Here is a 15,161-nt window from a genome sequence, read left to right as displayed (position 1 = left end):
GCTAATTATGGTAGAATAAAACTCGATCTATAATCAAGCACGTGTGCATGAGCTTTTTTCCTAAAAATGATATGTTATTTTTCAAACAAAAGAACAGGGAAGAGAGTGACAAGTCTATTTAGATGAATTTATGACACATTCTCCCAAAAATAGGATGACAAATATTTGGCAGCAGAAACAATCTTTAACTGTACTTTCTGAGTACTGATAATAAAGTGACACAGCCATCTATTATGAGCTTTTGAGAGGTTCTAGTGGTCAGATACTCCCTCCTGCATGGTACAATCCCCTGCCTGCAAGACAGACCTCTAGTCTTGGACTGTGTACTCCTTGCCTGGAGCTCAGGAATATTTTTTTACAATTTTACTGAGCAACTGCTCTTTTTTCAGCCTCACAACTGCTGCTTCATGCTATTCACTCATCTAAATGGTAATAAGATGGCCAAGGGAAACCTTAAGGTGATCTAAGGTTGATATGGGATTCTGAGGGGAAGAACAGATGCATGTGATCCCTTAAGGCGTTGGTATCCCTTTCGATCCTTCTGATTAGGAAAAAAGTTCTGGCTGCAAGTGCATCCAGCAGAACAATGCCTAGTTGCACAGTTGTCTTCACACGTCTTCATAATCATAGTAGCTTATCTGAAGACAAAGTAGGAGTGCTGGGAAGAAATGAAACTGCCTGATCAGCACAAATAAGAATCTAGTCGTATGTAGGCATTTTTAACTCAGAAGGAGGGCCTTTAAAAACACTATTTTCACTCTTTTAGGGGACACGGACCTAACTATAGAGTAAAAGAAAACTGAGCCCAGGTTTAGAAGGAAGGCTGAGAAGTAAGTACTAAAATTGGGACACTAGACTTTAAGATATCATATTTGAATTTATTTGGGGAATTGTTAGGCAGAATCTCCTGGGAAGCAATTATGGGGAGGAAGTGTAGTCAGAGAGATGGATGATTTTTTTAAATGACAACCCAACTATTTTAAGGGGAAGTGAACTTTGGCAAATGACTCATGAGGCTAATAAGGGAGCTTCCTAATGAACTAAAATGCAAAGAAGTACAGACAAAAAAAAAAAGAAAGGAAAATAGGGTGGACAGAAAGAAAGGTATTAGGAATGGAACTTAGGAACAAACTCAAGAAGATCAAAGTCCAAGGGGGCACTAACACTAGGGAGGAGTTTCATGGGTTATACAAAGGGCCTTGACAAGTATGCTCGTGGCAAAAAAGGACGGAAAAAATGCAGATTCACCAGGTGGAAAAGACAATAATATTCAATATGGAAAAGGCCAAGGAACTCCATGCCCTGTGTGCATTGTTCTTCATAAAGAGTAACCTGTTCATGTATCAGTCCAGTTGGGAAGGAGAGTGGTAATTGGTTCTGGGTTTACATTGAAAAGTTGGATATATTCAATTCACAGATTCACCCAAGGACACCAGAAGAGCTCTCTCCCCCTGCTCTACCTGAAAAGCTGCTGTCTATAATCCATGAAAAATTGTAGCAATCAGCAGTATTCCTTCATGATTAGACAGATTAGTGATACACTTGTCCTAATGAAAGCGAGAGGGATTGCTACAGACACTATAAACAAATAATGCTTCCCTCAGTTCCTGAAAGTAGCCTTAAGAACACATTTTTGTATTCCCTTTTCCATCACCTAAAGAATGACTCTAACTGGGAATAGTTAGCACAGTCTTACCAAGGTGCTTGGTGAACCCAAATGACTGAAATCTGGTAATTTAGGCATCTGAAGGGATATAATAAGTGGCCACTGCTTTCAGCAGCAACAGGCCACTGCTTCCAGCAGCTCTGAAATCTGGTAATTTCCTCACCTGGCCACAGGAGCCCACACCTGGGACAGCTTGTGGCCTGGTGATGTAAGTCAAGCCAATGGACTTTTTTGCTGCTTTCCCATTTGTGGATTTAACCAGTTTCACTGCTGAGTAAGTACCCCAGAGAAACACACAGACACAAGATACCGACAGATGGGGCTACCGACTGTCACAGGCAAGACTCTGCTTTGCCAGCACCCCCTGAGCATGAGAACCAGTGGCGAAATCCTCTCTCTGTTTGGCAGACACAGGAGGCCATCCATGCAGGCACACACACACACAGAATCACCTGACTGCATGGGCACATGTGCATTCACGGGTCCCACAGATGCCAGCATGATCCCTCTGCCTGCCTGGAAACCCCACCCAGATTCCAGGCTCCCTTACGGCCTCGGGAGTCCCCTCATCACTGGCTGGTCCAGCTTGATGCTCACTAGCAAACATGCAGTACTGGCATTCTTGTCCAGCATGGTACCTCACCCTAAATCCAGATCTCCTTCCTGCTGGTTAGTCCAGATGGAAGTGTGCAGGTGAGTGACCCATGCACACCCAGTGTGGAGAGGCTGAGGGGAGTTGTCATCACAGTGCCTCAGCACCTGTCACACGGCTTCCTCCAAACGCTGGCATGGAGCCCTTCCCTTGCTTTGCTCATGCAGGTTCCTCCTGATAGCTGTTTTTTGGGACACACTCCATTCCCACCCCAGTGAGTGGCAGCTGAGATCCCCACCCTCTCCAGTAGCTGGCACAGAGACCCCAGGCTCTCCAGTAGCTGGTACCAGGCCAGGGTTACCTACAAACCCAGCCTGGCTCCAGTAGCTGGCACTCAGCCCCTTTAACCCTCCTCACACATGCATCACAGAGAGAGATTGCTCTGAAAGTTAAAAACAGATTTTATAAGAAGATAGGACAGGTTATGGTGATCAGGTGCAGGCCTCAGCCAGACAAGTGTACTGATCAGAGCCCTTTTTCACAGAGCTGTAACAAAATGATGAAAATACAGAAGAATGACAGAAAATAATTCATTATTTGGAAAATTAATGTTAATGCTTCAAAAGCCCCTATTAAAGAGAAAGAATACTCTGAAGCCTGTGATTTAATTGCAGTACTTAAGAACTTCCATAAGAACTCACAGATTCTAATAATAAGGGCTCTATAATTTAGCAGATAAAAGCAGAACAAAAGCCAGTAGCTGGAAGTTCAAAAATCAGAATTAAAAAGTCTTACTTCTAAGTGAGGCAGAGTGATCAGTGGGATCAAATAAAGTTTTCTTAAAGCTTGATGTCTTTGAGAGCTAACTTTGTTTCCAGAAGTTATTCTTTAGACAAATCAGTGGTTGTGGTATCAAGAAAATAGTGGGAAATGCTATAAAAATTAACCAGATTAAGTCCACAGAGCTATTTTTCTCTCTGCTTCCTCTGGATTTATACAAGAATGATGGTACCAGTACAGCATATAGGTAAAATAGGTAGTAGCACCATGGCAACCTGGTATTGCTTTCATAAGGAATTCTACTGTACAGCTTTACTATGCATCTGGCATTTGGAATGGCATAAAAGTCTGTAGTAGATACAAGTCTATGAAGAGGAATTAGTGGGATGTTTTCCATCCAAGCTAGTATTCCAGGACAAAAAGGATTTGTTAGATAATTTTCTGGGACTTCCTAGACAATTTGGCATATATTCATACATTGAGACAAAATACAGAAACTCCAGCACCCTTTTTTTTCCTTCTTCTTGCTATCCAACATGTTGAATAGAACTAAAAATAGACAATATATATCAGCTTATGTCTAGCATGTTGCTTTGTTAGATTTGGTATGTTTCATTTAAATGTATCTATTTATGCAATTTAATCCTTTCCTTTCCTTTCCTTTCCTTTCCTTTCCTTTCCTTTCCTTTCCTTTCCTTTCCTTTCCTTTCCTTTCCTTTCCTTTCCTTTCCTTTCCTTTCCTTTCCTTTCCTTTCCTTTCCTTTCCTTTCCTTTCCTTTCCTTTCCTTTCCTTTCCTTTCCTTTCCTTTCCTTTCCACTCCATTCAATTCAATTTTTATTAAGGGGCTGTTGAAGCAATGTAATGACAGAGAGCAGCCACACCCACAGCAGTTTTAGCAAAATGTGAACAGAACAACAAAGAGCCTGCAGTATCCATCAGGTACCAGCTTGGTGACAAACTTACAGCTTCAATTCAGTGTCTTTTACAACTCCAACCTGGCAAACAATTTTTCAGTGGATTTATTATAGAAAGCACTCCAAAATCAAACAATAATTCATTAGTACTCCTTTAAATGTTACAGCTAGCAGTGTTAAGCTAGCAGTGATATGTTAAGCTAGCAGTGAAATGTTAAGCTAGCAGTGATATTATTAGCTTTATACACCTAGGACTTCATGTACCTTACCTGAATCCCAGATTGAGATTATGTGCAGCCACATTTCTTAATTCTGATATGCAGGAGAGCTAAAAATTGTTTATCCTATTTATTCTCTAGCTTTATACCAACTGCCAAAATTATTTTTAGCACCCACATCCTGACATATTTAAGTCCTACTAGTATTTCTTATCTACATACTTCAATAATGCTGTACATCAGCTACCAGTTTTTCTTAATATTTCTGAAAGAAATGCATGATAAATCCACAGAAGTCACTAGATGGAAATCCTATTCTGTTAATAAACACCATCTGCTCCTTTCTTTGCTTCCCCACCTCCCATTATTGATAAAGCTGTGATCATGCTTGAAATTTTAAACATTGCACTCGGATCCCTCTCAAAAATATTTCAGCAGAATTTCTGAACTCCATGGCAGCACTGCAGTACAAATATTAAGACCATTTCATTACTTATACAGTGTCTAATAATTCAGTTTTATAATATGGATTTAAAATTATGTGCAGCAGTACAAACCAGATAAAGTTATATTTCATACCACTACTATAAATATTTGCAATTCACCTCCTGGGCATTTAGAGTTTCCACTATAAGGGTAATCTATATATTAAATTTTTCTATTCTTTACCATGACCAATAGGATAACACAAAAAATGTCTATCATATTTAACTTGAATAAAGATTGCCATAAATTCTAGCAGTCCATTTCTTAACGAAGTCAATGATTTTAGCAATGTCAGCTACCTGTTTAAAAGCTGTAAAATACCACAGTGGAACAGAAAGAAGCACTGTTCAAAGCAGGACTAGGTCCACTGAATCCCCTTTGCTGTGTGGCCAAGCTGCTCTGCTGCTTTCTTTTCAGCAGCTGTATTTCCCCTCCCTTCATGAATACTCATGTACTCTTCATGAATAAAGCTGCTTATGTATCTTAGGACAACAGGAAATGGAAAAGTCCTTCGACCTCTTCTGTTCCAAAACCAAATTATCCCACAAGAAATAAAATAAAAGGGCACATCTACACTGTACTTAGCCTAAATTATCAAATAGGAAATTAAGCATAGCATTCCTTCTCCAGATATTAATACATGTTGTAGAGAGCCTGAAAGCTACTAAAAACCTCCCCATAAACCTCTCCAGAAAAAAAAACAACAAAACAACAAAACAAAACAAAACAAAACAAAACAAAAAAAAAAAAAAAAAAAAAAAGAAAAAAACAAAAAACCAAAAAAACCCAGGCACAGAATCAGCAGGTTTAGAACTTCCCCATTTCTTACTCCAACCAGCAATGCTGTGTTACTAGACAGTGATAAAATTAGCTTCAGGGTATTTTTAAAATCCCTCCTTAATTTTTAGTGCACCTCACCATTTTCTGTTGTCACTGTAAGTGAAGTCTGTTACTTTTGAGTAATCTGTTCCAGTTTTCTCTCATGAACTAATTTTTCTTCAGGGGTATTGTGCTATATAGAGAGGGGTGATTATCAGATGTGTTCTTTTCTGAATAATAAAGAAATTAAACATGAAGTTTGTGTATAATGGTACCAAAGATAACTCAAATATGCCACTTGATATAGAGGAAAGAAAAAGGGGGTGAGAAGAAGAGAAAGAAGGAGAGAAGAATGGAGGGATGAAGATTGCAGACTGAGGCTTATGATATTGATGTTTAGCAGGCCAGAGTTGATATTGTGGTCTACAGTGCCCTTGGTTTGACTGAATGCAATTGCAGTGGATTATATAAGGTGGATCAGAATAGTCTTTCTATTAATGATACAATTTTATATCTTCTCATAAACATTTTTATTCTCATGACATCAGAAAATGAATATGTTCCTATATGCTATGATCAAGAAAGTCCACCATGGATTCATATTTCCCAGAGATTCTCTTAGGTACTCTGGAGTTTCTTGTCAACTTTCAGCTCAACTGCAAATTTGTCAAGAGGATGAGATAAAATAGATATTTGGAGGCTTTGTTTATTTTATTTTATTTTTTCTAAATAGTGAACAGTAATGGATTCCATATAACCATATACCTATGAAATATATTTCAAACCATTTCAAAAGAAAATGTTTTAAATTATCTCTGATTATGAAAGGTATGTTCCTTCTTTCTCAAATTACAACTGGATCTAATCCCTTCAGATATATGTCTCTCTACTTCTCACCCTATCCTCTCAAGCCACCTCTATAATTTTGCTTTATTGCAATGACAGGTTGTTAATCATTTCTATCTTAAATTTCAAATTACGTATCCATAATGAAGCTTTAAATTATGAGGCCCGATATTTAAGGGTGCTAAGTATGTAGATGTTTCATCAAGAAGCTAAAAAGGAGCTACTGGGCAATCAAAATTTTTGAAAACTGGATACTAGGCAGAACCAGATCTTAAAATGTTGATTGCAGGGTTATACATGTCCACAAAGAGTACAAGAACAGAAATGGAAATTTCCCTGATGTGATTATCATTTAAATACATCTATTCTCTCACATCAAGGAAAGAGGCATTAAATGAATGTAATGTAATGAGTTTTCACTTTGCTATCTGGGTTTAAGAGGATAGCTTCACATGAAGTTGGAAAAAATATAGTGAAAGAAAAATTCTCTGAATGAAGTTAGCTCGATTCAGGTCTTAAAACTGTATATCTGGCTGTGGAAAGGGAGATTTCATTGAACTAAAACTCTGGTATCCAGCTTAACTTTATTGAAAATTCCTAATTTCACAAAACAAAGCATCAGTTTCAAAAAGAAATTAGTATCAAGTTCAAGATAACAAGTTTATGCTTTGTTCTAAAATGCTGATTTCTGTGGTTGAAGGTAAGATTTCCCCAGATTTTATATTGACCCAGGAGATTGAGTTCTATTAATCAGGATGTTATTTTCACCTAGAAAGGAGCTATGTGAGGGGTCAGTCATATGTGCAAGCTGAAGTCTTTGACTGATCTTCCATTTTAATCTTAATTAATCTCTATCATAACTGAGATGCATAGTGTGCTATGTGTAAGCGTTAGCAGTGCAAAATCTCTCAATAAATTGTTTATAGGGACAGATGATATCATATATAATGAATTCAATTCATGCATGAGAAGCATATATTTTGCATAATTAAAAATCCATAGGAATTTCATAGTGCATTTTAATAAAACAGTTTTAATTATCTGCTGCTGAACAGTTACCAAATGCTTGAAAAATAACAGACTGCAGAGTAGCTGTAATCTAGACAGAACCACTTACATATAGCCTGAATTTCTCTTTTACGTGCGACCCACCCCCCAAAAAAAAGATAGTGTATAATAATTTCATCTATTTTCTGTAATGAATCAAGGAACAAGAAAGTCCTAAAAATCATTTTATGTTTTTCATTTTCTATCTTGGTATATAGGAGAGAATTTCTACATGAAGTAGAATTCTAATGCATCATACCTAAAGGTAAATTATTTCAATGGCTGAAGACATTTTCCTACAGAGTGATTCTGGGCTGTATTTCTACAGCAGCTCTTCACTGTATTAGCAATTTTTGGATAGTTTCCTGGCTATCAAAGTGTTACTCAGCTAGTTACTTTCTCAGAGATTAGTGTGTGTTGCAGATGGGACCAAGTAGGGCACAGCAATGGCCTCAGTACCTCTCTAGGCAGTTTACCAGAGCTCCAGCTTTGCTGACAGAGACACTTCATGGAAATAGAAAAATCAAGTGTCTTAACACCAAGTGTCCTTAAAAAAAGGGTGGGGAATCCAAAAATGAAAAAAAAAACCAAAACACCAGACACTATAGCAAAGAAAAAAACAACAACTTCTGCTTATATCCTATAAAAACTTATTAGAGTTCATAGTCCCTGATACCAAGAAAAGGGTTTAAAAAATAAATTCATGGTATAAACCAACTCTTCAAATACTACCATAGTGAACTTGATCATAAACAAGATCCTTCCTGGGACATATATATGAAATACTATGAACTTCTAGACTTCAGGAATACATGTTCCAGCTCATTAACTTCAGTGTCTGTGTGAAAACTACAGGCAATTGTGTAAACAGCAATAGAGAAATATATTTATGTCAATTCAGAGAACTGAGTCAGCAGTTCTCCTGTGCAAGCATATGAGAAGGCTTCCACCCATAAAATTTGCAGATGCCACAATCCAGCAAAATTCAAGACTAACTAGTAGTGTCTTGACATTAATTTGAATATGCATGTGTCAGAAGCATCAGAACAATAACAATTGTTCAATAACAATTAAGTTTCTCAGAATTAAAAGAACTCGCCACTATTACAGATAAAAAAATATTTGTGTCTGGATGGTACTATAGATTATAAAGTTTAAAATATTTTCGTTTGAGATATGACTATGCATCTGTAAATGATTACATGAAAAGCAAATATAGTAACTTGGATAAAGTTATATGTGTGTATTTTTGTATATTTCTGTGGGATGTTTAGGGGTTATTTTAATGTATAAAAATCAGAGGAAAAAAAACAGATTATTTTGTTAAGAATGTCTTACCTTCATAGTAAACTTTAAACCCATGAGCACTAACTGCAAAGTCACTTGTCAAGCGCAGTGAAAATACAGATTTTGTACTTGTCACAGGTGGAGGAAGATGAAATCCTGTTAACCTAAGAAACAAAAAAGCATAATTCATGGTTAATTGTTTGGAAAATAAAACTGTGTGTGACAGATGGCTGTTCTCAATAATATTTAATCATGGAAAGGACAACTCTCTTAAAAGGATGTAGTTTGCATTACTTGCAAAAATTATTTTATATAGTAAATGAGGAATTATTAGAAAATTTTACTATATTTGATGGACACTATACTTAGAATAGATGATAGTAAGATGCAGAAACTGGACTTAAAACCAGTTCAGATTGTCAGTAGCTGGAAAAATAGAACAACCAAAGAAATCACAATACAAGGAATCAATACAAAAGAAATCACCAGACAATTTAGAGTTTATGTTCAAAAATGTATTGTGCTAAATATCTTACACAGGTTTCTGCTAAAATTTGTAGTAGCTGAATTTTTCCACAGTAATGTGATGAAAGAAAGGGACCATGATTCACTTTAATGAGGGAATTTAGTATTTAAACAGTGCACTTTGGCCTCAGAGAAAAATTTTTAATTTGAACTAGAAGAGCAGTGTCATTGTGAAATAATAAATCCATACAAAAAGCTCTCTTGAAAGGAATTACAGGGTCATTAAGGTTTGTGGTTTTGTCACTTGTATGTTTGGTTTTCTTTTGTTCTATTAAAACCACTGTGTTTGAGGCACAAATGAAAGAAAATTTTTTTGTGTACTCATCACTGCTGATAAGCTCTGCTGATACTCACTTCTACATATTTATTTGATGTCCATATGACAACTCTTATCTTCCTCAGTTTTAGAATAATAACCTTATCCAGGTTCATATCAGACCATCATAGCCCATAACATTTAACTGTCAAAAATGTGTAAAGAACAAGTTGAAAAACTTAGCTATGTACAACTAGACCAGTGAAATCAACACATACCTTTGGAACCCACTTAGCCATGTGTGGTGAATTGTGTAGTAGATGGGCTGATATATTTTATTAATGACTGTGATTAAAATTATTTTCATGTGTTTTAGATAAGCCCTTATTTTACATTTTACTTTGAATTAAGAACAACAGAAAATTGTAGGTCAAAAGGGACCTGTGGAGGCCACATAGTCCAACATACAGTTCAATGTGGGATAAAAGGCAGAGTTAATCTGGGTGGCTCAAGATTTACACTTTCCTTTTTCATTGATAGAACAAATTCATGGTGACTTTTTGTTTCTGAGGGATTTTTTATGTTTGGTTTAGTTTTTTTGTTTTGGTTTGATTTTTTTTAATACAGCTATATATGTGCAGCTACATGGGCTGGTCTTTAGCACGCTTTAAGAAACATGTAAACTCTGATGATTTTGCTGGAAGAGATGACATATTTTTGATTTTGCTTGATGTAGGAACAAACACCAATGGTGTTTACGGACGTTTTAGAACATTTATTGCTTCTCATTCTGAAATTCAGTCTCAGTTGTCTGAAATCACAAATTAACTGATAAGTTATGTCCTGCCATTATCAGCATTTCTAGTCTCATCGAGGGAAGGATGTAGAGTGATGAGAAGCTCAGAATTCAAAAGGTCAGGAAATAATCTGCTAAAAAATAGTGTAATTGCAATATTAGCATTTATTTAATGTTATACTTATTTTTAGCTTTAAGATGCCTTTAGATGAGTACTATATAGTGTACCAGTAATTCACCATTAAGGTTATTTGCTGCAGCGATCATAAAAAGTTTTATATATTTCTTTTATCTCTATGTACTTGGTGTCCTTAACAGATACTGCAAATTGATAGGTGGTATACTGATGTTTTTTCTTAAGCAATCTTTGGAAAACAAAACAAAATTAAAAAAAAAACAAACAAACTCTTCAGTTCAATAGCCAATTTTTGCCATGTTACAGTCATGAAAGGTATGAAAGCCAAATGATAATAGTACTCACATCATATAACCATAAAAATGAAAAACATGAACAAAAGTAGAAAAGGCCCCTAAAGAGGCATATATTCACATATTTATATGTAGCAGGTCCTTAGAGGGTGTATTTGGAAAGCTGTTCTTTGTTTTGTCATTGGTATCTTTATGAATAATATAATTAAAACAAGACTAAAGAACTTATGTTAATATGAGAAGATGAATAATTATGTACAGAATATTTATGATTAAGGAAATGCATCTTTTATTTCATTAGTAAAGTATATTTTTGTCTTATTAATAAAAAAAGGAAATAAAATGCTTACATCTCCCAAACAGGCATATACATAATTTTTTAATAACTCAATAACTCATTATAAGAGATTGGTCATCAACCAATAAATAACTTAATTCATTGGTTAGCATCAATACTTTAAAATAAGCTGGCCTAATGTAAAACCAGACCAATAATTAGAATAAAACTCCAAGTAGGTTTAGCTGGTATCCATTTATGTACTCAATGATTTAAAAGAATTCTGGGTATAAACATATACCCAGCAGAAAAGAAATACAGTTATCCCAAAGTATTGAATTTTATGAGTGGTATGTAGACACAGCTTAGATGGGTAGTCGATTTTTAAAATGAACACATGTTACTAGCATAGTAAGCATTACAACTCCTGATGCAAAACAGATCATTATAGGAGCTGTTGGATACCATTTAGCTTTCAGCAGTGGGCCTTTTATAACCATCATTATGTTGCATTTAGTCAAAAAGGATAAGCTTCTTTCTTTAATTTGGTTGCTACACTTGAATTGATATGAAGAAATTCAAAGGTGATATTTTTGGTTTAGTGGATGCAAAATTAATCAAAAGTTTTAGTAAGTAAAAATTCAACATGCAAATATCACTCAGTAAAATACTACAGATTTTTAGAAAGAACTGTAATGTAATTAATATTGAAATAACCTAATACTTGAGTATTATTCATTAGGTACAAAAGGATATTGACCTCAGAGCTTAAGTCTTATTTGAGTCTTACTAAGACTTATTTAAGTCTTATATCTCTACAAACTGTCATAAGTTTTAGCTAGAATAGTTTTCATTGCCTTTTAAAATGAAACATAGCAAGCACATCATAACTGCAGGAGAGAGACGGCAGGTAAGCAGCAAAATACCTGTAAGACAATGTATCCGCATGGATCTGATTGTCACTTACTCAGATCAGTCTCAATTTCCAACTAAATGTTAGACAACTAAATGTCTAACTCAGCACTCTGGTAAAAATGAAAATTTAGGTGGAAAAATTATGCAAAATCAGAAGTCATCTCGTTAAGCAGATATCATATGCATATTAAACACATTTAAAATTTAAATTTCCTCTAGCAGCTGAAGTTTTTTTTATCTACAACAATTTTCCATCTTACATTGCATTTGCATATCTCGTTCCATTTGTACTAACTTTTCTCAAATTTAAAATACCTAATGGAGTTATTCAGGTGACTCTCTATTGCTGTGTTAGATACTGTGAGATATTTGAAACATCAGCACAGAGTTGGTAGGTATGACATTGTACCACCGTGAGATGCATGTGCTTCTGGAGAGATAGAGGCCAGGCAGGACATCACTACATGCCTACATCTTTTGGTAGGCTCTTCAATCATTCCTTTGTAGTCTACCACTTTGGCAGAAAAAAAAAAATATTGCACATGATCTTTCTCTTTTTTTTTTTCTTTTTTTTTTTCTTTTTGGTGGGATTATCTGTTCCTTTTCTTCTTTCCCTTTTTGATTTTGGAAGTGTTCTCTGACCTCATTAAGAGATCCCATCAGTACCTGATACCAGGTAGCCATGGGACACCATGGGAAACCATGGGAACTAAAAGACAATGTCTATAAAGGTTTAAGAAAATCTATTTTCTCCTATGTCAACTCTTTAAAACCCAAATTTTATATTGTGAAATTCCACTTGAGTATCTGATTTTGATGAGAAGTTTAGCTACAGAATGTTATCAAACACAGAACAGTGATACAAATTTGTAAATGAATACACTGCATGAATGAATATATTTGTTTTTTTCTTCCTGATGTGTCTAACAAGCTTGCCAGGCACCTAACACCCACAGGAAATGGACACATTATGTATGTAGTGCAAGGATACAGATATTTCTGGGAGCACAGGAAAAGGTTAAGAGGTATTTCTATTTATTCAACTTTTTATATCAGAAAGACCAGATGCTCATCCTGAAATATTTATTGTATATAGAAATTCTAAAACTCCAGTAGTAAATATGGTGAAATTAATGACATCATTTGGAGACACAATATGTATTCAGAATTTATACATTACTTGCATGCAAAACTACAATGCTATATAGTTTCAGTAACATGAATCTGTCAAAGTATTTGCAATCATCTCTGAGTGTAAGAATGGAGAACAGAAACAGCCATTGTCTTGGAACCAGAGAAAAAGACATATGAGATTAAATTACTCCATGTAGACCCAAGACTGAGGATAAGAAAATCATCACCATCATACTCTGTGACAAAGAATTAATCTTGCTGGTTTTTTTTCCGTAGCTACCCCATGGTGCTATCTTTATCCTCCCAAGGAAAGCCAAAGTGGCTTAGGATCCAAATGGACATAAAAAACACCACAGACCACCACCAGGAAAAAAAAAAAAAAGGTAGATTCTAGTAGAATTCTGTACCATTTTAACTGCATATTTTTGAATAACTATTTATTTTGAGTATGAGTGTTAGTAATATTATAGGCAGATTAGTAACAATAGCTGTTATATTTACTGCTATATTTTCATTTCTTAAGACTTTTTGGTGAAATAAGACAGATTTTTTTTGGGTCCTCAGATGTCTCTAAATACTCGGGGTCCAAGTGCATACAATTTTGTATTGTATAAATAAAGTGGTTAAGGATGTCTTTTTATAGGTGAGAGACTAGTTTTGAAGGAATCTGTGTCTTATATGTCTTCCGACGCCATCGTCATTTATTTTTTCAGTAATGGAAAAAGTCAAATGGAGTCTCAAACAAAATATTTTCTTATGTATGCAGGAATTTCTAAATATTCTTTCAATACCAATTAAAATACAATAACTAAATTCTGGGCAGTAGTGATAATGTTTGAACCTATATGAAAATTTGTAGTAATATTTTTTGGCATTGTAGATGATTAAAAATTACATAATTAGTTTCTTTCAAACAGGTCATTTACAGAGTGTGTCCCCATGTCTCTTCCTCCTGTACTATATTCTGTCACTTTCAAAAAAAAGAAAGCATGTATATTAAACAGGTGAATCTGTTTTCATTTTCAAAGTATATTTTAAAACACTACTACTCCAAGAGTAATTATGATCTCTCTATTTTAATCTCTCCCACCATCTTTTCTCAATCACATATGACATAATTTTAAAACGACAAATAATCTCAGATTTGGGGTTTCCAAGACTTTAGAGTTCTGACTGGAATTTTCTGCAGTTTGATAAATCATTTGTTTTCTGCTTTTACTGTGGTCCTTGTGATAAAACTTAAATCATATATCACTTTAAGCTGCATGCTGAACTTTAAACTCATCAGCCCTCAAGGAAGACCAGCTCCCAGCTTCAGAATCTAAATAGAGCAATCATCTAATAATTGCAAAGTTGAAATTATGGAAAGAAATCTTGATTAGTCAAAGAAAAGTGCTCCTAGATAAATTGTTTACTTGAGACTGTGATGTGAGGAAGATGACTTTATTTCCTCTTTGCTTGTGTGTCTTACTTAGATATTTGTTGTTTGACATTGATTATGCTTTTAAATAGGTATTTTTTTTGCATGTATTCTAACAGCTCTTTGTATTGTTTTGCTTTCTTTTTGTGTTCACAAGATTCTAGCTTTTGTACAGTTTACTAGTTATTTCCAAAGAAAATACAGTTCCTCAGGAATACTTCCGCTTAGATAGGATCATATTCAAAGAAATTGACCAAAAAAGTTTTAAGTGAATAGCAGTCTCACTTAATCTCAATAAATTTTTGATTAGGTCACAGAAATTTTGCAGCAGGAAGGGTTTTAGTCTAATCTGAAAGGTGAAAGAATTGTTTGTCCCTAATTTATGTAAAATTATGCAGAAACATAAAATGTGTTAACATGCCAAGTTATTGTAACTTTGACCACAAAATTAAAAAGAATGTCAATGTTTATACATTCTTACTGTTAGCTTGATCTCCAAATAACTGTTTTTTCCTGTAAAAAGGAGAAGAAAGATTCTGAAAAAGAATATGCATAATAAGCAAAGTCTAAGAATAAAAGGAAGGTAGGTAAAACAAACTATTGCATAACTTCATTGAGAATATTCCCTACAAGTAAAGGAAAACTTTCTGAAGACAACAGAAATTTTATTCAGTATTTAGCAGTTTACAAGAAACTGAAATATCTAATATTTTCAAATAACAGATAAAATATTTCTAGTTTTTTTTTCTTTCA

General features: G+C 34.8%; 1 protein-coding gene across 1 annotated transcript in view; it reads right to left on the bottom strand.

Moving 5' to 3' along the window:
• CSMD3 (CUB and Sushi multiple domains 3) overlaps nt 1–15,161 on the bottom strand; it is a 595,264-nt gene that overhangs the window by 480,600 nt on the left and 99,503 nt on the right. Inside the window, exon 3 of the mRNA XM_036400790.2 lies at nt 8,708–8,820. Coding sequence (XP_036256683.1) covers nt 8,708–8,820 — 113 coding nt within the window. The remainder of the gene's footprint in view (nt 1–8,707; nt 8,821–15,161) is intronic.

Source organism: Molothrus ater, chromosome 1 (genome assembly GCF_012460135.2).
Source record: "Molothrus ater isolate BHLD 08-10-18 breed brown headed cowbird chromosome 1, BPBGC_Mater_1.1, whole genome shotgun sequence".
In the NCBI taxonomy this organism is placed as follows: Eukaryota; Metazoa; Chordata; class Aves; order Passeriformes; family Icteridae; genus Molothrus; species Molothrus ater.
The sequence above is the reverse complement of the archived record's forward strand: the minus strand, read 5'-3'. Positions and strand labels throughout refer to the sequence as shown.